This window comes from Vulpes vulpes, chromosome 15 (genome assembly GCF_048418805.1).
Source record: "Vulpes vulpes isolate BD-2025 chromosome 15, VulVul3, whole genome shotgun sequence".
NCBI classification, from domain to species: Eukaryota; Metazoa; Chordata; class Mammalia; order Carnivora; family Canidae; genus Vulpes; species Vulpes vulpes.
In genome coordinates, this window is record NC_132794.1 from 2,417,186 (window position 1) to 2,441,391 (window position 24,206).

General features: G+C 64.3%; 1 protein-coding gene across 1 annotated transcript in view; it reads right to left on the minus strand.

Moving 5' to 3' along the window:
* Window positions 1-1,182: 1,182 nt before the first annotated feature.
* Window positions 1,183-24,206, minus strand: part of PDXK (pyridoxal kinase) — a 28,574-nt gene continuing 5,550 nt past the window's right edge. The window contains exons 2-11 of the mRNA XM_072739386.1: window positions 18,831-18,885; window positions 12,527-12,631; window positions 11,643-11,726; window positions 10,569-10,615; window positions 9,889-9,974; window positions 9,157-9,202; window positions 6,480-6,591; window positions 5,567-5,703; window positions 4,100-4,166; window positions 1,183-3,845 (exon numbers count right to left, since the gene is read on the minus strand). Coding sequence (XP_072595487.1) covers window positions 3,733-3,845; window positions 4,100-4,166; window positions 5,567-5,703; window positions 6,480-6,591; window positions 9,157-9,202; window positions 9,889-9,974; window positions 10,569-10,615; window positions 11,643-11,726; window positions 12,527-12,631; window positions 18,831-18,885 — 852 coding nt within the window. The 3' untranslated portion in view covers window positions 1,183-3,732. The remainder of the gene's footprint in view (window positions 3,846-4,099; window positions 4,167-5,566; window positions 5,704-6,479; window positions 6,592-9,156; window positions 9,203-9,888; window positions 9,975-10,568; window positions 10,616-11,642; window positions 11,727-12,526; window positions 12,632-18,830; window positions 18,886-24,206) is intronic.

A 24,206-nucleotide genomic window follows, 5' to 3' on the forward strand; every position in this document is an offset into this window, starting at 1 on the left:
GGCCCCAAACCCGCAGCAGGGGCAGGACCCTTCTCACTGGCGAAGCCCCTCCCACCACCGCGTGCACACACCCACACACGAGCACACATCAGCTCTGTGGCCACACGTGGGTAGGTGCTTGGTCTCTGTGCTGCGAGGGTCCAGCCTGACCAGCGCCCCCGGGGCAGAAAGGAAGTAGGACGTCCTCCTGGGGGGGCAGAGTCTCATCCCTCCAGACCCACTGGCTCGAGTGCGAGGCTTCCTGGCTTGGGGCAGCGGACCTGGCATCCCACAGCTGCCCGCCCAGGGATGGGGGGGCCTTCCGAGTGCCCACCCGGCACATACACCTGACGTGCCCCCTCCGTGAACACACAGAACCTGGCTCCACAGGAAGCGTCTGAGCCAAGAGCTGCGTGGGGTGACGGGGTGGGAAGGGAGGCCCCCACAGCCCAGCGGCGGGAGGTGGAGTGGAGGGAACTCGGGTGGGCTCAGCAGTCTGGGGGCCACATGCCTCCCCCCAAGACACAGTCGGCGAGGGCCACACTCAGAGCATCCTGGTGATCCCCTCTGCCCACTTGGGCGTCCCTCCCTGACTTCTGTCTCAGGCAGGTGCTGTGGTGGGTCTCCTGATGAGACCATCGTGCAGGGAGATGTGTGAGAGGGACGCCCGAGCCACCAGGTGGGCGCAGAGAAGACAGGGACCCCGGCTCTTCTGGTGCCAGGACACGGAGTGCTCCCAGGGTGCCTCTGGTTCAGGGAGATACGGACCCGAAGCCCCAGGCAGGGGGTCCCACCAAAGGGCAGGAGGGTAAGGAGAGGGCGGGACCAGCGGCCAGAAAACTGTCACCTCCTTTACTGTCCGTTTCAACTGAGGGTGAACGTGAGGTCAAGCAAGGAGGGCAGAGTCGGGAGCAGCCTGGGGACACCCAGTAATGCCAGGGCCCTGGCCTGGCCCCCGCCCCCCGCCTCCTCCCCAGAAGCAAGGAGTCACCCTGCCCTCCACCCCCAGCACGACTCCTGGATGGTGCAGCTGGGACGGGACCCTGCACCTGCAGCGGGGACTCGCGGGTGTCACGGTGCAGGCAGGGCCTCCGGCAGAACCCGAGACGTACCCTCCGCTTACTCATCGGGGCAGGGACACCAAACCATGCCCGGTTTAAAAACTGGTTGTGACACGTGTAAGAACAAGACGACACAGCATCATTTTTACCATCGCTGACATATATTACAAAAATAATGCAGGTCGACACGATTACCTTAGCGGGACTTGGCAATGATCTGAAAATGGTTTTAAAAAAAGGTTATCTTGTAATTCATCTTCTGAGGTCTACGGAAGCTTCGAAAAAACTATTGAAATCTGTACTCTGGTCACAAGCAGGCGATTTAGAACCAATAATACATCTCTCGTCTTAAAATATATATAATTATTACTTTGCACGTTACTAGACTACGGAGAGTAGAAACAAAGATCAATTCTAATTTGGACCCAACCTGTATAAAAAACCACGGCTAATGACCACAGTGGACTCGGGGATGGGAAATTCTAAGCACAGACAAGCCGGGGCCTCCAGGGGCATGGGGGGTGGGGGGCGGTGGGGGTCGCGCCAGGATGGGTGGGACAGTCTCCCGGGGACGCGCGCGCTGTTCCCGCAGGAGCCCCGCACTCTGCAGACGCTCTCGGGTCGCCCGGCTCCCGCCGCGGGTGCAGAGGGCTCGGACGCCACCTGTCCCAGTGCTCGGGGCCTCGGAGTCGGAGGAGACAGAGGAAACGGTCCCGGGTCCCACCAGGACGTTCGCGATGTGCCAGGAAGCGTGGAGCACTTCCATACGGCACACGGTACAGGGAAGTAAAGGACGGGGGCAGGGGCGCAAAGGCTCAGCCCTGGAAATAAAAGGTGGGGAACAGAGTCAAACCGTGTTTGTGGGCGTTTCCCCGAGGCCGCCGGACACGCACAGCGGGCCCCACGCCGGACACCGAAGCTGCCGGGGGGCGTCCCACCACGTCGCCGCAGACACGCACGGAGCTTCCCTCGCAGTCTCACACGTGCTCTCGGTATTAAAAAAGAGGGGGGGAAGCTGTTTGCCGGCTGGCGGCGCGGCGGCTCCCCAGCTCTGCTTGGCAGTGACAGGTGCTTCCAGGCCCAGGCTGACTTTGGTCCCTGCGCCCACCCTGCCGGGGAGGCTGCCGGCCACAGGTCCCCCGTCCTCCTGGTCCGGGGAGGGGGCGGCCCTGCAGGGACCGGTGGCCGGGCTCTGTCCCCCGGGGCTAAGTGGAGGCCGGGCCCCAGAACCAGGCCACGACACCAACCCGTGGCCACTGCAGGAGCCGCCGACCACCGAGCCCGCAGGGACGTGGAGGCGGGAGCACTAAGACACAGGATGTAGAAGTGGGGGAAAGAAGAGCACGTGGGAGCGTCTGGGACCGGCGTTTGCTTGCTTTGGGGTCTTCACCAGCGTGAAGAACACCCCACTGAGGAGGCCACGGGAACTGCCGCAGCTGGGGGATCTGCTCTCCCAGGAGCCACCATCTGGTCCCCAGGCCCGCCGCAGGCTGCCGGCTCCTGGGAGAGGCAAACCTCTGCGCCCCCGGAGTGGGGTTGGGGCCGGGGCCGGGTACTAAGACCGAGGCAGGCCGTCTTCAGGATGGGCACCCCTCCCTGCTTGCAGCCACGCCTGGGGGGGGTCCTCAAAATTCTGGACACCGTGGGGCCAGAGAGGTCCCCCCGCAGTGGACAAGCGTCCTAGTGCCGAGGCCTGGGCTGGGGTCTCTGCCCGAGGCACGCGGGGGCTGCTCCGCTGGCCCGGCCCCTCCCTGATGCCCAACACCCCCTCTGAGGAGCGGGCGCAGCGGGGCTGGCTCTAGGGGCCTCCAGCTTCCCGGCTGGCACAGAATGCAGGACTGGCAGGGAGGGGCGAGGGCACAAGGTCACCGGCCTGGGCGGGTAAAGATACCAATGCTGGGGCCGCAGCCCCACTGCCCTCTGCACCCATCTCGGCACCGCCACACGTGCATCAGGTCCCAACGGGGGGCAAACTGCCTAATGCGACCCGCCGTGCCGCAACCCGGGGGAGTTTTCCAAAGGGAAACACAACGTGCCAGTCCTCCCACAAGCTGTCCTCGACCCACCGGACCTGCCCTCGTCTCCATCACGCCAGCCGGTGGGTCCCTGGCATGGACACTCATGACTTATGGGAAGGTCCCACTGAAGGGGGTGAGGCCTGCAGACCGGCCTGCATTTTCGGGGTCCTGGAAAGGTGCCCCCCAGCATGACCGCACAGTGCCCAGGGCGCCGGCCAGCTGGTACGGACCTGTCCCCGTGGTGAAACGATCCCTGGCAACCTACCCGACAGCGCAGTGACTAACAGGACGTCTGAAGCGGGAGCAAAGAGGGTCGGGTCAGAGCGACAACACAGAGATTTGGCATAATTCTTCCAGACGCAAGTGGTTAAACCTCGATGGTTCCTGGGGGACGCAGACCCCGGGCTTCCCAGCCCTAGCCCGCTCGGGACCGGACGCCCCGAGCCAGGAGAGCTGCCGGGAGCCGCGGCCCCCGAGTTACAGATTTCTGTGATTGTTTTGTTACTTTTGGGAAGCACGACCAGCACATTTTCACAATTAAGACCAGTGGCTGCTGGACACTCATGAAAGCAAAAAAGACCAAGTTTCATTCACAGCTCTAAGGCAGACGCTACGTGTTCACAGGACGACGAGGGCGACAGCACACGCCGGGCGGTGGGGGCGGCGCCCGGGCCTCACAGCACCGTGGCCTGGACCACGATCTCCGGGTTCTCGATGTCCTTTTTGCTCTGGACTATCCTGAGCTCCAGCTGCGCCGGGCTGGGCTTCAGCCCTCCTGCTGCCTGGGCTGTAGGACAAAGCATCAGTGATGGGGACGGAGCAGCGGAGACCCCGAGTGTCCGCCCCCGGCCCCTCCCGCCCGCCAGCCCCGGTCGCCCGTGTCACCTCTGGAGTCCCCGCCCCGACACCAGGGCCAGTGGGGGTGGCAGGAGCCTCGGGGACCCGCTGCCAGCACTACAGGGGGGCAGGCGCCATCTCCCCCGCCCCCTCCCCGCACTCAGTGCCAGCCGCCTCGCGTGCCCGGGCCTGGCCGGCAGGTACCTTTGGCACACTTGATGGTCCGCTGCAGAACGTGATGCATAGCAGACACGGTCTTCTCACAGGCCACCTGCGGGGGGATACACACAGCTGTGACGCCCGCAGCCTGGATGGGGTTTCCGGCGTCTGCGAGCGCGGTGTCCACCCTGAGGCGCCAGGGCCCTGGCTCTACCAGCACGTGCCCCCACGCCCCCCGGGACAGCTCGCCACAAAGGTCCCGGGGCGTCGGGCCGATGCCTGCGTATGGCAGTTAACGGGCCCCCTCTGGCCCCCCTACTCCGGGGAAGGAAGGGCCGGCCCGTGGTGTCTGGTACGGAGTCGGTGCTTAGGAAGTGTTTCTGGAATGAAGCATCTACACGGAAAAGAGCTCCTACCCCGAAGTCGGCCAAGGTCACCCTTGCTGGCGTCTCACAGTGAAAGACTCGGGGCTCAGCGGGAGCTGGAGCAGCGCGCGGAACCCCTCCCGCCCAGCTCCATGACGCAGGGCCCTACGGGAGCCCGACGTGGCCTCGAGCGGCCCAGCAGCAGGGCCCCCGCAGGGTATCAGCGGCCAAGGTGCCCGGTACCAGATGACACGGGGGCCGCCAACCAAGGCAGCACGTGTGTGGTCACCCGCGGCCCGACCCTGAGCCTCGCAGGCAGGAGGGGCCGGGCCTGGGCAAGCCTGCCTTTCACAAGGGCACTGAGTGACAGGGAGGGCATGTGCCTGCCCCCGGGGGGACGGGGCCCTCACGGTGGCTTTAGGGGGACCGGCTTCCAGAGCCCCCCTGCGAGGTCCTCCTTCCCTGATGGACACAGCCCAGGTGGAGGCTGGCTGCTGTCTCCTAACCGCCCCTCACGCCAGCCCGGGGCCGCCGGCCTCCTCCCCACCACGGTACCCAGAGGGCCAGTGGCCGGGACAGCCTGGCGGTGCAGGAGGCGGCCAGGGGACGCGGTGGTGGCTGCTGCGCTCCACCAGAGGCACAGGGAACCCTGACACCCTGGATCGGTAGCAACTGCCCCCTCACCCGGCAGTGTCCACGCAAAATGCCTACACGCTACATGTGTGGACATTTACACACAAAGGGGCAGGGGGAGGGGGGGCAGATGGACACACGGACAGCGCCCAGCATGAGCCTCTCTGCAAGTGTGACTTCGGAGCCCTGTCCCTCACGCCCCCGGGGCTCCAGCCTCTGAGTCTATCGAGTCACTGGGGCGATGACACTTTAGGGCCAACGTCTACTGGGCTGCTCTCCAGGGAGATGCTCCCGGCTACAGACTCACTGAGGCTGCGATGGCCCCTCCTGGGGCTCGGCTAACGCCCCCGACCTCGCCTGGACGTGCTGCACGTCATGGGCCTCGACACGGTGGTCACGGTGGGCCTCGACACGGCCGACCCCAGCACGGCGCACGCAGTCCTCCCATCTAAGCCTCAGCGGCCCCCAGACCGTCCCCGATGGGGGCAGGGTGGAGGGGGCTCGTCCTGCTGACCTTGAGGTTGTTGGGGTGTTTGTGCGTCCACGCCAGGAGCATGGCGGCGAAGAGGTCCCCGGTGCCCACGAAGACCGCGTCCACCTTGTGCATCTCCATGCGGATGCGTTCCGTCACCACAGAGCCATCGGGGTTCCCTGGAGGACAGCACGGTCGACGGCCCCTGAGACCCGGGCTCGGCAGACAACCGCCTGTCCCCCTCCCTACTCCTCCCTGCCCGGGGGTGGCGGGGAGGGCCAGTGTTGCCCACTAGGGGCTCGCGGGACAGATGCGCCATCCCCAGGAAGAACGGGGACGCAAGCCCTAGCGGGGTGGCCAGGGGCAGGGAGCACGGCGCAGCGGCACACACCAGGGCGTGTGATGGGATGCGGATGGCGCCCCCGGCCGTGGGGACCGTGAACTGATGAAATGGGGGTGTGTGCGTGGGGGTGCAGGGCGAGCTCTCCACGGACACAGAGGGAGTGCTGACCAGGCTGCGTGCCCCCTGCGGCGGTGGGCGTGACCCCGGCCTTGTGTGTCGTTCGGACCGAAAACGCCAACCTGGGCGGTATTTACACGATTAACAAGGGGCGCACGAGGCCCCACGGGCCCTCCTGCTCCGTGGGAGGGGGGGTGTGTGGACACCCGGTTTCTCGGGTCCTGGGCTCAGCCAGGCCGTCCACGTGCCCCTGAGCCCGTGAGATGGACGCTGGCCCTGAGAGCGGCTCGGCGAGCGTGGGGAGCTCCTCTGCACCCCGACTCACAGGAACCCCTGGATTCTGTTCCCATGTGATCGTTCAGGGGGAGACAGGCGTTCAGGATGCTGACCACCTGAGTGGGGCAGGGATCTCTTCTTTATCGTATTGAACCCAAAGCCCGAGGCCTCAAGGGACGGGCGGCAGCGGCAGGGGGAGCCCAGGCCCACGGGACTCACGAGTTCTCTGGCTCCCCAGTGCGATCAGGTAGTCACTGCCCCTCGAGGAGGGCAGGTCGGAGCTGGTGATGACCACCGTGTCGGGGCCCATGGCGTGCAGCACGTCCATCACCTGCCGGAGCACGGGGAGCACGTCAGCCACGGCTCGGCCACCTGTGCCAGGGCCCCCAGCGCCCCAAGCAGCCAGGCACGACCGGCACTTGCACCACGAACGCCCTGTAACGGGGATTGGGCTTCGTGGGGTGGAGACCGGAGGCGGAGGACACGAGCACCCAGTCCGTGCGTGCGGAGTGCCGCTCGTCAGGTTAGAGCCACCAGGCCGAGTCCCTGTGCCTGAAGCCCGAAGCCATGCACCTGCGGACCCCACACCCTGCTGTACTCACACTGCAGGGCGGGGTGGGGGGCAAGCGGCCCTGGACGCCTGACATGGCTCATCCGGCTCCAGGGCAGCAAAACCACTCAGCCCATCAAGCCGTGGCTCCCCCGGGGCAGCCGCTCAGGGAAGCCACTCATGTGCCCATTTATTCTTTCAGCGAAGCTCTCCTGCTGTGTGCCCGGTGACACGCTGGGGGGGGGGGGGGGGGTTGGGGGGGTGCAGGCGTCCTGTCCTCCCAGAACACATGCCTGGGTAAACGGGGTGCTCAGCCAGATGGGCGTGCTCGGCTCAGGGAAGGGGGCTCGTCTCCAGGAGAAGGTGGCTTCACGGTCCTCCGTGGGGGCAGCACCCGGGAAGCCACTCAGGTCGCCCGCCCTGCTGGGGGTCACTCCGGGCCCCGGGAAGGGCTCCCATGCTGACCCTGAAGTGGGTGCCTGCATCTGGCTTTCTGGTCCTGGGGCCAGCGTGATCCCAAGCCAGGTCCCCTGGCCCAGAAGGCTCCCCCGAGTCACCCCGTGTGGCTGCACCACTAGGCTCAGCCTAGGGCCTACGAGCAGGGAGGAAATGGGCCAGAGGGTCACACGGCAGTGACCACTAAGTGGCTTTTCCTTCACAGTTGGAAGAGGGCCTGTCCTTGAGCAAAAGCCTCAGACCAGGGCTTGTGATCACACTGGCGGGCACGACTGCTCCGGAGCCCAGCACGGGCTGCGGGTGGTCACACACGTGGGGCGTGCCACCCACCCAGCGCCACCCTGTGCCAGGCACCACGCAGGACCTTCCTCTAATTCTCAGAGCCTGTGGGTGCGTCACGGGGTGGGGAGGGTCACCTGACTCGCAGGCCCCAAGGCGCTGGGCCAGCTCCGAGCAGAGGGGTGGACGCCTCTGTAACCTTGCACAGCGAGCCCGCTGCACGCTGGGGAAACAGAGCTCCACAGCCCCTCGGGCCTGCTATGGCCGTGACGGGACCTGCTACTCGGATCTGTTTCCTGGGCGATGAAGAGAGGGCACCCCTCTGAGGCCCAGCCACGGACGGAGCGAGGGCCCTGGTGTCTGCCGCTTGGACACACGGCCCAGGAACCCCATAGAAGGCTAAACGACCGACCAGCAACAAGCTCCTCGGCAGAAAGGTGAAAAGAACCTCAAAGAAGAAACCTCGCCTGCCTCGGTGCCAGCCAGTTCCCCCGTCAGCCATCCCTGAGAGTCCCGGGTGCACCAGTCCCCCCCATCAGCCGTCCCTGAGGGTCCTGGGTGCACCGGTCCCCCGCCGTCAGCTGTCCCTGAGGGTCCCGGGTGCACAGATCCCCCCATCAGCTGTCCCTGAGGGTCTCAGGTGCACCAGTCCCCCCGTCAGCTGTCCCTGAGGGTCTCAGGTGCACCAGTCCCCCCCGTCAGCCGTCCCTAAGGGTCCCGGGTGCACCAGTCCCCCCCGTCAGCCGTCCCTGAAGGTTCCGGGTGCACCAGTCCCCCCCGTCAGCCGTCCCTGAGGGTCCTGGGTGCACCGGTCCCCCCCCATCAGCCGTCCCTGAGGGTCTCAGGTGCACCAGTCCCCCCGTCAGCCGTCCCTGAGGGTCCCGGGTGCACCAGTCCCCCCCGTCAGCCGTCCCTGAGGGTCCTGGGTGCACCAGTCCCCCCCGTCAGCCGTCCCTGAGGGTCCCGGGTACACCCAGCCGGCCCCCAAAGGTGCACGCCAACTCGCTGTAGTCAGCCCCTCACACGTGCACGCAGACACCTGCACACGTGCACCCTGACACGCACAACACTCCACATACGTGCACATGCAAATTAAGACAAGGTCACCGGCCGGGGCCTGGATCCCATCTGCCTGGCATCCTTAAGTAAGAGACGAGGACACAGAGGCACAGGGGACGCCCCTGGCAAGCAGAGGCCGAGCCTGGCGATGGGTCTACAAACCCAGGACCCCAGAGGCCGGGAGACAGTGAGGGACGGGTTCCTCCCTACAGGTGTAGACAGAGAACGGTCCCCCCGACGCCCTGATCTTGGGCTCCTGGCCCCAGGACCAGAGAATCAGTGCTGTCCCTGGCCCCCTGCTCTGTGGCACTGCCACGGCCGCCCCAGGACGCCCCCCCAGCTCCCCTGACCAGGCAGCAGGTGAACCTGCACCCAGATGAGCATGAGGGCTGCAGATGCCCGACGCGGTGCCCACGGGGGCTCACGACACGTCCTCAGGCCCTGGCGGCTGGGAGCCAGGACGCGGGAGCTCCCACCCCTGGGGCGTGTGGCTGTGCCCTCTCCGCCGTGCGCGGGGCCACGTGTCCCAAGCCAGGCCTCGGGGGGTCTTACCACTAATGCTTCTTCTTCACTGTGGATCTTCCTGCCACTCAGTAACCTGGAAGACAGGTGAGCACAGGTGAGACCTTGCTTCTCTGCGCCCTGCTGGAAACGCCCCCAAAGCCGCGGTGGCACCGGTGACCTCCTCCCATCCCCGCAGGAACCCCGCGTCTGTGGCCATCACAGACCCGGTGGCCGCCGTGACGTGCGTAAAGACGAGTGGAGAGTAAAACGTAACGACGGCAAGGAGAACGGGGCCCCGCGTCATGGCCACTGAGAGTGACCAACGTCCACGGACACTGGAAACGCAGACTGGAAATGGTTAACATCACTCCCCGAGGGCTCGCGGTCCCCCAGGATGGACGGGCTGGGTCAGGGAGCCCCAGGTCCACACCTCAGAGCGCAGACGACCCGCCTGGACACTCAGTGCCACTCCCCCACCCCGGCACCGGTTCTTCATCAGACGCGGCCCCCGCCCGGCTCCCTTTAACCTCATGCGAGGATTTGGGACGTGGTGTCGGGAGCTCCACCCGGGGCCTGCGCCCCCTGGCCCTGCCTCAGTGCGCCCCCCGCGTGTCCCCCAGCTCTTGCCGTCTAGGAAGATGCACGATCACAGGACGGGGGCCAGGGCCCCCCGGTGCCTAGTTCCTGCCCCCACCTGAGACGGGGCCTCCCGAGAAGGAACCCCACGGCCCCGCCTGACCGGCAGGCATCTAAAAGCCCAACTGGGTTCAAGTCACTTACTCAGCCTCAAACTGGTTGGGGGTTATGATGTCCGCCACGGGCACGACCTTCTCCTTGTAGACGGGAAGGAGGTCCTCCGGAACGTACTGAGGGCGACAAGGGGCGCGGGCTGAGGCGCACGTGGGAGGCCACGGGAGCCGTGTGGCCCAGGCTGCGGGCCCGAGACCAGGGCTGACCCCGCCAGCGGCCCAGTCCGGCTCGGAGGGCGCAGGGTGACCCTCGGGGGCGGGTTTCCGCCTTCCCCACGGGCTGGCACCCCTGCTGTCCGCCCCGCCAGGGTCGCGACGCTCCGGCCGCCTGCCCTCACGTGCTTGGGGCAGAGCCAACCGAACAGCAGCCACGGCGCTGTGGGACACCCAGAAACCACAGAAAACTCCTATTTCAGTGTCCACATGTAGAATTCTATTAGGCAACAGCCACGTCTGTTCGTTTGCGGAGTGTGGCTACTTTTTTTCTGAAAGATTTTTTTTTTAAGTAATCTCTGCGTCCAACGTGGGGCTGGAGCGCATGACCCCGAGGTCAAGAGCCGCCCGCTGCTCCAGGGCCTGAGCCGGCCGCGCCCGGCACTGCTCTTTGATGCAGCGGGACGTGGGGCCCCGGGGGGGTGGGGTCTGGCCCTTCACGGAAGCCCCGCTCCGCTGACACGCGGCGTGCGCAGCGTCCTGCGTGGAGTCACTAACCATGGAGCCTTCGCCATTCCACTTGTCGCCCATCACCGGGTCGCACACTGCGGAGACACAAAGCACAGCTACCAGCACCCGCCGCGCCCGCGGGAGGGCGGCCCTGCCCAGCCTCCGGCTGCGAACCGCCTCCGCCCCCGCTGCCCGGCGGCTGTCGTCCTAGACGACCGAGGGCTCTGATTTCTATCTGACCATCGGTTGCACCTGTCGCGGGACAGTGACACAGGCCAGCAGCCCGTGCGCTCGTCCTGGCGGCAGGACCTGCTGTGGCCTCAGTGTCGTCTGCCCCACACAAGCACGTTCCCCTCGGGCCGCGGGCCGCAGTGTGGGCAAAGCCACCGGCCGTGCGGGCGCTCCCACTGAGGGTGGGGACCGAGGGCGGGGGCCGGCGTGGACGGCTGGGAAGGCCCAACCTGTGGGGCCGAAGCGACAAGACCACACTGGTCCTGCGTGGGTCGTAAGCCCGGCTCCTGCTCCCGAAGACGGGGCCCCCGTGTCAGGCCGCTGGAGCTCCCCCCGGGCGGAGGAAGCGTCACACACGTGGAAGGACCCCGCAGGGCCCGGAACGCACACGCCTGAGTCCCAGAGGGGAAAGAGTAACCCGAGTCTCCCGTGTCGTTTACCTGCACAGGCCTCTGGCTGGGGACACCCTAGGGGCTGGGGTTGCCGCCTGGGATTAGGGACAGACGGGCCTGGCACACGCCTCAGCGGGGCCTCGGCCCCGGCCGGGACAGCTGGGCCCCACTCGGGACATCCAGACCCGCCGCCGCCCTCTCTACGGCCAACGGTGGCCCACACGCCCCAACCGCAGGGCCTGGCCGCCCCAGGCCTCACACGCGGATGCGGATTACTGCACGTACCCGACCCGCTTCTCTCAAGTGCCCCACGCAGACGCCAGGGCCGCCGTGAAGACGTCCCGAGCCCTTCCCAGAGCCCTGAGGGCACACGCCCCTGCGCGCCCAGCACACTTGGCGCTTCGGGGCCGGGAGAGGTGGACTGTGAGGGGGGAGCGCCGAGCCACCCACTCGAGGGCCCCAGGTCCACCCACCCCAGGGGTGACGGCCCAGCACCTACCATACACGAGCTTGCTGTTCTGCTGCTTCAGCTCCCGCACGATGTCGACCACGGAGGCCAGGAAGGACTTGTCTCTCGTGTAACCTTTGGGACGGAAATCCGGGCCCCCCAGAAGCCAGAAGGCTCGCATCAGCGGCCCACGGCCCGGGGGAAGTGCCCCATCAAAACCCCACGCAGCAGAGCGCGGCGGGCAGCTCTCCAATCCCGCAGCCGGGGTTAAGACAAAGCGTCCCCGGCCTCTGTAGTCACTGCAGGGACACTGGGCGTTTCCCAAGAGGAACGTCAAGTTTTAAAAGAAGGGAAAAGGCCACGGGTGACAGTGTACAGGGAAGTGTCCTCCTTCTGTCTTTTCCATTGTCAATAACAAGCGTATTCACTCCTGTGTATGTAACTATAAGTAAATGTATTTTTTTAAAGATTTTATTTATTTACTCATGAGATACACAGAGAGAGAGGCAGAGACCCAGGCAGAGGGAGAAGCAGGATCCATGCAGGGAGCCCAACGTGGGACTCGATCCTGGAACCCCGGGGTCACGCCCTGAGCTGAAGGCAGGTGCTCCACCGCTGAGCCACGCGGGGGCCCCACAAATAGATATTTTTACCACAAACCTAATGATTAAATGCACCAGGTGCAGTACGTCGCCTCACTTGGGTGTCTTCACCCCCAGCCCCTTCCCAACACCCGTGTCCCCCCAACATGCCTCCAGAACTATGGGACACAGAACAGCCCATCTGAGTGAGCACCATGCATCCAGGACCCCCAAGGTCATGCTACTCGGCGGCAGGGGCCATCCCTCGTTGAAGGACGCCGGGACCAGGGACGGGCCCACGCCCCGCTAGCTCGAGGCCCCCGGCACCAGCACCCAGCATCCCTGGACTCTTACCCGTGAGCACGTAGTCATATTTATTCACGTTGTTCAGCTTGAGGCCCTCGTAGAGCTCGTGGAGTTCATCCGAGTTCAGCACCTGACCCTTCCAGTGAGCGTAGCCTGTGGGGAGAGGGGAACGCTCAGGGCCGGGACACCCAGGGCACGTGGGCAGGGCACGGCCTTACCCGTTGGCCTTCTGCGGCCCAGACAGTTGCTCACTCGCCCTCAGTGATGCCAGGGGACAGTCCTTTCCCCGTGGGCAATGCAACGCCTTCGGAGGGTCCCCGACAGCACCAGCCTCACGGCCCCCTGCATGCACCCCTGGCTCTTACACCGCCGGGGTGCTCACTGCTGACCCTAGGGTCCCCCTCCACGGCCCGCTCCGTGTGGAGTCAATCCAGGGCCGCAGGGACGGTCAGCTCTCCACGCTGCCTGTGGACGGCCGTGGAACCTATCACACTGACACAGATGACACCACGTGGCTGCGTGCCTTCTCCCTGAATCCAGGGGGCGTGTGGGGGTGCCTGGCCCACCCCTCATGTCACGGCCACTTGCTCTGCAGCCTGTGCTGCACATGTTTCCCCATCCTGGTCCAGCGGCTCAGCCACCGCTACCCGGGCACCCCGGCAGGCAGGGCTCGTCACATCCTGTCCTGCAGCCCCCCAAGACCGAGCTGCGACCAGAGTCGCTCTCGGGTCAAGATCTGAGCAAGGGCCAAGTGTGACCAGGCACACAGGCATGAGAGGAGCCAAAAGGACTCCTAGGGGACGCTGCTGCCGTGCAGAGGACCCCTGGCCGCACAGGCTAAGGTGGCCATCCCCGTCCCACCCATGAGAACGTGGTCGTGTGGCTTGGGAGTGCAGGCCTGGTGCCTGACTTCTCCCCATGGCCCTTGCCCTGGGTGGACTTCGCTCTGTGCTGAGTCCTGGGGGGTCCCCCGGCAAACTGCTAAACCCGGGGGTGGTCCTGGGGACCCCCGGCACCCTGCAGCCATCCGTAACCCCTAGGAACGCTGCTCTGACCTCGGGCTCATCACCCTTCCTTCCCAGCGGGGCCGCTCAGACTGGCAGCACCAGCAGCCCGGGGGCTCGTCTGATGTGCGGATTCTCTCTCAGGTGCGGGCCGGGCCAGGTGAGTGGGTCTCTGGGGGTGAGCCCAGCACAGCTTTATTAGTGAGGCCCCAGCGGGATATTATCCACAGCAAATCTGAGAAACGCAGACCCAGAGGAGGGGCCAACCCACCAGGCCCCGTGAGCCAAGCCCAGCCGGCCGCACGCTTTTGCCCTCGGAGCCGAGAATGGTTGGGGGAAAAAAGGAGGGTGACGCTTCATGACTTGTGAGAATTAGAAGAAAGTCCATTTTCAGCGTTCATCCACAAGGTGCAGGTTTTGTGGGATCTTCGCGGGTCCCCGTCCTTACAGGGGGTGTCGGGCTGCTCCCACACTACAGGCGCACAAGTGCCCAGCCTCAGTTATTTGCCTGCCCTCCACGGGGACAGTCGGCCAGCCCTGCTCTGGGAGACCCGCTCACCCGGGACGGAGGCTCGCCGCAACCTACCGTTGTTTCTTTTTCTTTTTTAAAGAGTTTATTTATTTATTCATGAGAAATACTCAGAGAGAGGCAGAGCCACAGGCAGAGGGAGAAGCAGGCTCCCTGCAGGGACTTGATCCCAGGTCTCCAGGGTCACACCCTGGCCTGAAGGCAGCTCTAAACCGCTGAGCCCCCCCCCCCCCCCCCCCCCCCCCCCCCCGGCGATCCCCACGGTTGTTTCTGACTGAGCCACAACGAGCTCTGCGAAAAAGAAACAGGCCCCAAATGGTGTCACTTGCGCGAAGGCCCCGAGTGGTAAACCAAGACCTACTGCTGAACCTAACTGCAGTTTTTCACCCCTGGAGGGGAACCCCTTAACCCGACAACATGGACTTTCCAGGTCAGTCCTGGGAAACTGACCCGTAGACTCTCCTGCTCCCCTCAGAGGGCCGACCTTGCCCAAGCCAGGCATCCCTTGGAACCTACTCGGTTCCTTTCTTCCTTTGTCTTTTTAACACTCTCTCCGCCTTTAAGAACCTTTCCTTCAGGGCAGCCCCGGTGGCTCAGCGGTTTAGCACCGCCTTCAGTCCGGGCGGGATTCTGGAGACTCACGTCGGGCTCCCTGTGTGGAGCCTGCTTCTCCCTCTGCCTGTGTCTCTAATAAATAAAATCTTAAAAAAAAAAAAAGAACCTTTCCTACAGGGGCACCTGGGGGGGGGGGGCGCAGTCAGTTGAGCATCTGACTCTTGGTTTCGGCTCAGGTCAGGATCTCAGGGGCATGAGACTGAGCCCCGCGTCGGGCTCTGCGCTCGCAAGGAGTCTGCTTGGGATTCTCTCTCCCTCTGGATCCTGCCCCCCGCCCCCCGTTGCCCTCTCTTTCTCTAAAATAAATTTTTTAAAACCTCTTTCACTCAGCTCACTGGTGCTCCCCTCCACTTGCCAGATGGGATGCCGCCCGATTCATGAATCATTGAACGAAACCAATTAGATCTGCAAATTTACTCGGCTGAGTTTCGTTTTTTAACACATCCTGTTCACACCACCGGGCTGGCTACCATGAAGAAGACGGAGACAAGTCAAAGGACAAGTCCCGATGAGGAGGCGGAGACTGGGAGCCCTCTGACCTTGCTGGCAGGGCTGAAGAGTGGTGCCGCCACCGCGGAGAGCAGCCTGGCAGGTGTCCACGCGATCACACACCAGTTACCGTCTGGCCCGGCAAGCGTGCAGCTGGGGACACAGACCTGGACAAAACTAACTCGGCCCCAGAAATGGGCGCAGAACAATGCTCACAGCAGCCGCATTCATTTCTTTTTAAAAATTTATTTATTGGGACGCCGGGGTGGCTCAGCGGTTGAACATCTGCCTTTGGCTCAGGTCATGATCCCAGGATCTGGGATCGAGTTCTGCACTGGGCTCCCTGCAGGGAGCCTGCTTCTTCCTCTGCTTCTGCCTGCCTCTCTCTCCGTGTCTCTCATGAATAAATAAATAAAATCTAAAAAAAAAAAAAAATCGGGATCCCTGGGTGGCACAGCTGTTTGGCGCCTGCCTTTGGCCCAGGGCGCGATCCTGGAGACCCGGGATCGAATCCCACGTCGGGCTCCCGGTGCATGGAGCCTGCTTCTCCCTCTGCCTGTGTCTCTGCCTCTCTCTCTCTGTGACTATCATTAAAAATAAATAAATAAATAAAAATAAAATAAAATTGAAAAAAAAATCTAAAAAAATATTTATGTGGGGGGCAGAGAGAGTCGCAAGCAGACCCGATGCGGGGGCTTGATCTCACGACGCTGAGAGATCAAGAAGGAGACCCAGGTGCCCCCAGCAGCAGTGTGCTGAACAGCCACAATTCATAAACCCGTGTCCATCACCAAGCAGACACGGAGCAAAACATGGTCCGTCCATACTGCAGGGGAGCATTACTTGGCCGTGAACAGGACAGGAGCACTGGCTACAACATGGACGAGCAAGGAAACGCCGGGCTCAGTGGCAGCCGTCACTTAAGGTCACCTATTGTGATTCTGCTTCTGTGCAATCTCCAGAACAGGCAAGTCCACGGGGACAGAGCAGATGTGGGGCTAGGGGCCAGGAGGACGGCGACGGTGAGGCGCAGGGAGTCACGTGGTACAGCTTCCACGGGAGCGGTGAACACGTGCGCTCTGGGAGTGAACCCGCAGCCACCGAACTACACACTCCACCAGGTGCAACAGCCCCGAGGCACATAAACGCCATCGCAGAGATGTTGTTAAAAGAAGGGCTTCCTGGGATCCCTGGGTGGCGCAGCGGTTTGGCGCCTGCCTTTGGCCCAGGGCGCGATCCTGGAGACCCGGGATCGAATCCCACGTCAGGCTCCCGGTGTATGGAGCCTGCTTCTCCCTCTGCCTGTGTCTCTGCCCCTCTCTCTCTCTCTCTCTCTGTGTGACTATCATAAATAAATCAAAAAAAATTTAAAAAAAATAAAATAAAAGAAAGGCTTCCTGACCCTAAAGAGGTGGATTACTGCTAGCGGGACCGCGTCCCTGGGAACAGAGCTGCCGGACATGCCCCATGGTCACGGCCCCAGGAAACCAGTGATGTGGGCAGCCGCGTTCAGAAGCCCCTGCAGCGATCGGGCATTGCTCAGGGGGTCCCCACACTCGGTCCACGCGGCCACCTGTTGAGCAGGGCACAGACGGCGCGTGGCTGGAACGTCCTGGCCCATCACGTGTGCTGTGAGCCGAGGGCTGAGTACACAGCAGGACCACGTGGAGGAAACGACCAACAGTGAGGCCTCGGCCAGGCAGTGGGAGCCACGTCATTGTCCCCAGACACGCAGGCCTTGATAGGGACCCGCGGTGAGTGCTTCCTGCTTCCGGCTCTTTTAAAAAAGAGGTAACGAGGCGCCCGGGTGGCTCAGTTGGTTAAGCATCGACTTTTGGTTTTGGCTTAGGTCATAATCTCGGGGTCATGGGATCGAGCCCCACGTCGGGTTCTGTGCTCAGCAGGGGGTCTGCTTGAGGACTCTCTCTCCCTCCCACTCACTCTCAAATACAGAAATAAAATACCTTTAAAAATATGAATAGAATAAAAGGGTAAGAATGGGGGCACCTGGGGAGGGTCAGTCAGTGAAGCATCCGCCTTTGGCTCAGGTCGTGGGATGGAGTCCTGCACTGGGATCCCCGCTCAGCGAGGCGTCTGCTTCTCCCTCTGCCCCTCCCCCTACTCATGCTCTCTCTCAAATAAATAAATAAAATCTTAAAAAAAAAAAAGGATTCTCTGTCTTCTCCGTCTGCCCCCCCAACTCTACACATACTTTTTGTCTCTTTCTCTTTTAAAAAAACAAAAACAAAAACAAAAACGCCCTAAGCTCTTCTGAGCCCAAAGCCCAGGACTGAGCCCAGACTCGTGGTCAGGCTGCACAGACAGCCCCGCCGAGCCCACGGGTGGGGTGCTCCCCTCACCAGGCAGGCACCCGCGGCATCTGGAGGCTGGGTGGGGGCACCGCCAGGAACCACTCGAGCTGGCCACCCTGGAAGTCAGCCCCCGGCCTCACCGCCGCGTTCTGGCCCTAATGACACCCCCCCCCCCCAGGAAGGCCTCGGGGACCTGGCCTCCACCCACCCCTCCCAGGCAGGCCAGAGGCGCCCTTGGGGCTTGGACCCCTCGGGACGGCCAGGCCAGCACCTGCGGAAGTTCTGTGGGAGCCCAGGAGGCAGCCAGCCGCCACTGAAGCCCCCAGAAGCCCCCTCCCCTCATCCCGGAACCCGCGCCCTGGGCAGCAGGAGCTGCTGAGCCGGGTCGCTGCTCCGCTGGCCTCACGCTGGTTACGACACAACGGGACACTCAGCAGCCAACACGGTTCCAACGCTCAGTGGCCGAGCCAGTCGGGCTCATTTAAACAAACAGGAAGGTGGTTAAGACACGTAACAGAACACGCGGGATGAATCAGTTGAGTTCACTGAATCCATTTAAGCTTCTTGGGGCTTCTCCAAATGTCACAGCCACGGCGGGGACAAGCTTTCGCTGAGAACTGGAGGCTTTTCTTCTGAACCCCAAGTGTCACTCTTCCCCTCCATCCATGACTCACGACACCCCGGCCCTTCCAAGAAAAGCCGCACCAAGAGGATTGCGGGCTACCTCTCCCAAGCGCGCGGGCTGAGCCCAGCACCCACCGCACCCCTGGGGCACCCTGCCAGGCCGGCTCCGGGACGCTCTGTGCTCCTGGGTTCCGTCTGCGTGCAGTCACCTCAGAAGAGGTGATGTGGGGACGTTTCCAGGAAGGGAGGGGCCTCGCTCCCCAGGCTCTACGGCAGCGTGGGGTCCCAGGGCAGGGCGCCTCCCGAGGCCCGGGGTCGGGTGGCGAGGGCAGCGAGCTCGGGAAGCGTGTCTGGACACCCCGAGGCCCTTCCAGGGCAGTGTCCCTCACGTGCCCTTGACTTAGCAATTCTGTTTCAAAGCTTGTGGGCACAGAAGTCCCTGGGTCCCCTGCATGGAGACAGAGGCACCGTGTGAGTTCCCGAGGCGCTGGGTTTTGACACAGGGAATCAGGATCCTGCGGGATCAGGGCTCCCTCGGAAGAGGGCACGGCCCCGCCGCAGGGGCCAGAGCCCGTCCCCGCGGCAGAGGAGACTGCGGAGCCGGGACGCTCGCCAGCCTGCCCCGGGGTCACTCGGCCAAGCAGCCGGGCCGAGATCCAGATGCGCCGTCCACACCCGAGGTCAGGCCGCCCCTCACATGCTGGGCGGCCTCTGCAGGGCCCCCAGATGGCCCAAGGCCGCTCCTCGGGCCCACGCCCAGCTCCCCGCCGAGGCCTTACCTGTGTGGTTGGAAAACTGGACGGAGTTCAGCGCGTCGATCTCAAATCCCAAAACCTGCAAGACAGAGAAGGAGCAGGTGAAAGAGAGCCAGGACCCGGGGGCGGGCGGGCGGCTCTCCCTCCCCGACTCGGGGTCATGTCTGTGCATCGGTGCCGCGTGTGGCCTCTGAGGGGCTGCGCTCGCAAGGTCCGTCGGGGAGCAGCCAGCCTGCAGGGCCGAGCCTCGGAGCCACGGCCCCACCCGCGGCAACGCCCCGATTTCACGCTGCAAGTCCTGCCAAGTGAAAATATTTGTAAGTGCAAGACAGCGAGGCGCCCATCTGTTCAGACGCGGCGAGAGGACTGAGGCCGTCTTTGTTCCGGGAGTGTGGGTGCGAGGCCACCGCCCTTCTGGGGGGCAGGGCCCAGGGCTCCCCGCCGGTGGCACAGCCGGCCGCCCCGTCCCCGGGAACCTGGCTCTCGCGCCCCCGCTGCGGCGTCAGCCCCGGCCAGCCTGGGGTCGTGTGGCCAGCTGGGCCTGCTGCTCACAGCACAGGGACAGGTGCCTGCGCACAGGAGCCAGGGCCGTGGGGTTAGAAATGAAGTTATAAGAAGTAGGAACTCTTTGGCGGGGACGGAGAGAAAAAAAAATTTAAGAGCTCCTTTTTCAGTGAAGGGGAAGAAAGGCCGCGTCCACGATGGCCAGACGTCCCCACAAGCCCACGTGGACAGCGGCGTGCCCGCAGAATGGCAAATCCCAGGCCAGTCTTTCCTTTAGCTCATCTTTCCTGTTGCTCCACGTTTCACAGGTAGGTACAGAGTCACTCAGGCAATGTGACGTACGGGACGCTGCAGAGCCCTCCGGGGGACGAGCCCCATTCTCCGTGGGGCCCTCCCCACGACCCTGGGCCGTCAGAGGTCTCGGTGGACATCAGGACCCTCCCGGCCCGGCCCTCAGCCCTTGTGTCCCACGCTGACCCTGGGACCCTGCCAGACCCACTGGCCTCGTCCCCCGACCTTCCAGGCTGGCCCCGGTTGGCATCACTGCAGGCCGACCCAGGACCCTGGCCCTGCTACACGGTCCCCTTGAGAGCTCTTGGGGCACCCGCTGCGTCCCTCCCCATCAGTCTGCTTCAGGCCACACACATGGCCTCTCAGACCCTCGTGTCCCCCTTCCCTAGAGCACAGCCCCCCTTGACCCCTCCGTCCCCGCACACGGCTCCCTCTGGGGTTGGCGCTGGGCCCACACCACCTGCCAGCACCGCCTGCGTGAGACCTCAGAGGGGCCGCCTGTCAGCCTGGAAGGGGCCCCTTGTCCCCTGTCCTCGGCGCTCCCGGCTATGTCACCCCCATCTCCCCTGGCGTCAGCCTGGCGGGTGACAACTGCAGTGGGTGGCAGGTGGGCCACCGCTGCGCTCCGTGACGACTGGGGCTCCAGGAGGATACGAGCCTGTTCTTTAGGACACACAGGCACAGAGCCCATGCTCATGACCCCCCATGCCTGTCCTGTGTGCGTCCCACTGGCGCCCCGCCCCAGCCCTGGCCCCCAGCCCACCCCAGCGGGTGCGGTGTCTCTCCTCTTCCTGCCGGGGCTCTGTCCTCGGCGACGGCTGAGGCCGCCCACAGGCTGCGGGGAGACCCCAACCACACAGGCCACACGCACACGGTGGGCCCCCAGGAGGCACCCACACCAGCGCCAGGACTGCGGCCCCGCAGGGGGTGGGAAGCCGGAGCCCCATGAGCCCCGCTGCTGATGGAGGAGCGGACGCGACCCCAGTGGGACAAGGGCAACCAGGGCCTCAGCGCCTCCACCCCATAAACCGAGCGCCGTCGGGCTCCACGTGGCCCACTGACCTTCGGACTCTCTCCCTCCCCAACCTCAGGAAAACGGGAAGGAAGAAGGAGCCTTTTATGGCTGCGGACAGGACAGGGGACCCAGCGGCGGGGAGACTGCGACAAACTTTAGGGGGGACGCACAGATACCCAGGCACAGGGACGTTAAATCCTCAGGTCCCAAGAGGGGGTGGGCGGGGATCTGAGGAATGTGCTGGGGAGGGAGGGAGTGGGAGGGGGGACAGACGGAAGGACAAGGACTGGTGGGCGTGTGGGAGACGCGGGGAGAGCGGGTGGCCCGGCCCGGGCGTCCTTGTCCTCACGCGCCTGCACACCAGGGACTGCCTGGCCTCTTCCCCGACTCACCCCCACACCACCCACCACCCCCAGGGCTCCCCAACGCTCAGACACATGCAGCACGACCCCGGCAGTCAGGAGGGGCTGCCCGGGCATTGGGTGCTGCTCACACTGGGCTGCCCCGGGGGTGCGGGGCCGGGGTGGGGGCTCCCACAGGCGAGCTCGCCCTCTGTGAGGTTCCCTGAGCTACACACTTGCGATCCTACCTAACAACCCTCTCCAAAATATTTAAGCGGGGATTATCAGCACTTGGAGAAATAAAACAAAAATCGCCCGTCTTACTAAACTCAACGGCTGGAAGTGGCCCTCCGCAAATCCGCCCGCGTCCCCAGACTCGGCCTGCGCTGCTTCAAGTCCCCTGGGATCCTAGTCAAGTCCGAAGAAACCACGACACGAATCCCGAAAACCCGGCCCACACAGCCGGCCCCGCCGCCCCTGGGTGTGTAGATAACTAATCCTTTGAAGCTGGCAGCTGATCCAGGAACGAAGTCCCCATTTCTCGCTTCTGAACGACAGCAGTGGAGGCCACCCCCGGGCTAATTACTCAGTGCACGGGCCGCGTGCAGGGCATGCACCACCGCGGGCGCCCCACTGCGCAGGCACCAGGGGCTCGGTCCTGCCCTGTCCAGTGGGCTGCACCGACCTCTGAGCCTTCCTGAAGCCCTCGCGGCTCACTTGGCTTTTCCAGGAACGGGATTTCCTCCAGAGCAAGGACTGGCTCCGGGGTCCCGCAGCTGGCACACACGGGTACCGACCTAGGCCGGCCATAAAAGCGAGGGGTGACCCAGAGTTTCCAAGGAACGGGGACCCCGGCACCTGGTTAGCGCCCAGCAAACCCTCGGGGGAGTGGACCCTGCTGCCCGCCCCTCATCCTCCTGTCCCCCGGGGGACCAGCGACAGGGTGTGTGTGTCCGGTGGCTGGTGTGGTGTCCTGCACGCACCCCGCAGGCACCTGGGTTCTCCCCAAGCACACACACCCCAGTTCCCGTCCCTGCAGAGGCCTCAGGAGTCTCGTCCTTGGGCACAGGGCCCTGAGCACTCTGGACCCCACGGATGAACAAGCTGCCCTGCATGGAGTGGGGGACAGTCCCGGGTCATGCGCCCTGGGGGGTGGGAGTCCCCGGGGCCTGCAGGGAGCCTTGGAGCGCTCACCCGAGGGGCCTGCTCACCCCGTGCACCCCCCGTGAGCGTGGGCACCACCGCGGAGGGGTCACCTTCCCCGACCACGGTCTGGGCACCAGGAACACTGCCCGGAGGGGGGTCCACCCTCAGTTCAGGGGCTGCAGAGGCAGGTGTGCGGCCCGGGGCACCTGCCCCGCCGGCGGAGAGCTGCTACTAGAAACTTAGCGAAGTAAGATGAAAACACAGAACAACACAGAACGACTCCCCTAGCCTCCCGCCCCCACATTTCCCTGCATTTCACCACGAGCCGGCTCCGAGCGAGGGGCCTACAGCCGAATCCCACACCAGAGGCCACCGCGCCCACCTCTTCCACCCACGCGCAGTGTGGTCACCACGGAAACGGGCACAGGACTCGGCCTCCCCCACCCCCACCCCTTGGTCACATCGCTGGTCCGTCACCAGATAGTTTAAGAAAAAAAAAGAGGAAAAAAAAAAACAAAAAAAACAAAAAAAAAGAAAAAAAAAGAGGAAGAAATGCTGCTGGGCCGAGGGAGGCGAGAGGAAGAGCCTTGTGGCAGGAGAGGGAGCACCACCTCCGCCCACGCTGGCTGCCCACCCCCCCCACGAGCCCAGCCCCCGCTCCCAGCACTGCCCCCCACCCCACAGGGCCCCAGTCTGGGGCCAGCAGTGCCCGGGCTCCTCTGCAGCCCAGCAGGTCGGTCCTCACTCCACCCTGGGCCCTCTTCTCTTCACCCCCCCAACCTACAGGGGCCTGCCCTGCCCCCAGGAGGAGGCCCGGACCCCCCGGGCTGCGTGCCCCAGGGCTCCACGAACTCCACACGGTGGCCGCAGAGCTGCTGCCCACCTTCTGCCCCCCAAGAGCTCTGAAACCTCGCGCCTCTGCGAGCGAATCTGAATGTAGACAACCTTCCTCTCAGCCCCCACGACCTCGTTCAATCCTCGCCTTCCTTCTCAGCCTCTGCCGCGGCCCCTGGATTTGGGGTGTTTTATTTATTATTTTTTTAAAGATTTTATTTATTTATTCATGATAGACACAGAGGGAGGGACAGAGTCAGAGACACAGGCAGAGGGAGAAGCAGGCCCCATGCAGGGAGCTCGACGTGAGACTCGATCCCGGGTCTCCAGGATCACTCCCTGGGCTGAAGGCGGCACTAAACTGCTGAGCCACCCAGATTGCCTTTGGGGGTGTTTTAGGGTTCTGGGGCTCCCCTCCTGCCAACCTGAGACCCTAGGGTGCGTCCACTGTCTTCTGCGCCTCTGGACGAAGGCTGGCGTGGCCAAGGCCCCAGCCCGGGCTCCACGAGCAAACCCACTCCCATTTCAGAAAAGACCTGCAGCCTTGGCCAGGAAGCCCCACAGCAAAGCAGGCCCCTTGTCCCCCACCAGCCCCTGCCCCACCCCGTCCCCCGCCAGCCCCTGCTCCCATCCCCCCACCCTTGCACCCCGTCCCCCACCAGCCCAGCCCCCGTGCCCCACCAGCCCGTTTCCCGCCCCCCGTCCCCCACCAGCCCCTGCCCCTCCGCGCAGCTGCCAGGAAGACCTGGCAGCCCCGTGACCACGAAGCACAGCCACACTGAGGACGTGAGGGTCTCGGGCTCCAGAGAACCACTGAGGTTCACGGCGGCCCAAACCAGAGGCATTTCTGGCACGGTCCCGTGGTGGGCACCCTGCCCGCGGAAGCGGCCCCTCCACCTGCTAGAGGATGGGGTGCAGACGTGCGCGCGGGGCATGGGAAGCACTCCGTGTCCTGCCAAGGCAAGGCTGGACGGGCAGCTTGGAAATCGCTCCTGCTTCCCATGCCTCTCGGCACGCTCTCGGGGCGCAGGGCGGTGGGGGCAGGTGACACCTGCAGCGACTCATCGGGGGAGGGGCCTCGCAAACACTCTGTCCAGCCACCAGCCGGGACCAAACCAGCTCAGGGGCCTGCCCCCCGCGGCTGCCGTTTCTGCCCCAGGCAGACCCGAGGCCCTTCCCGAGGGCGGCTACGTGTGGGGGGGCCCTGGGCGGCTGACGCATGTTCTCCGCGGCCCGATCCCCTCCTGCCGCATCATCAGCCCACTCTGC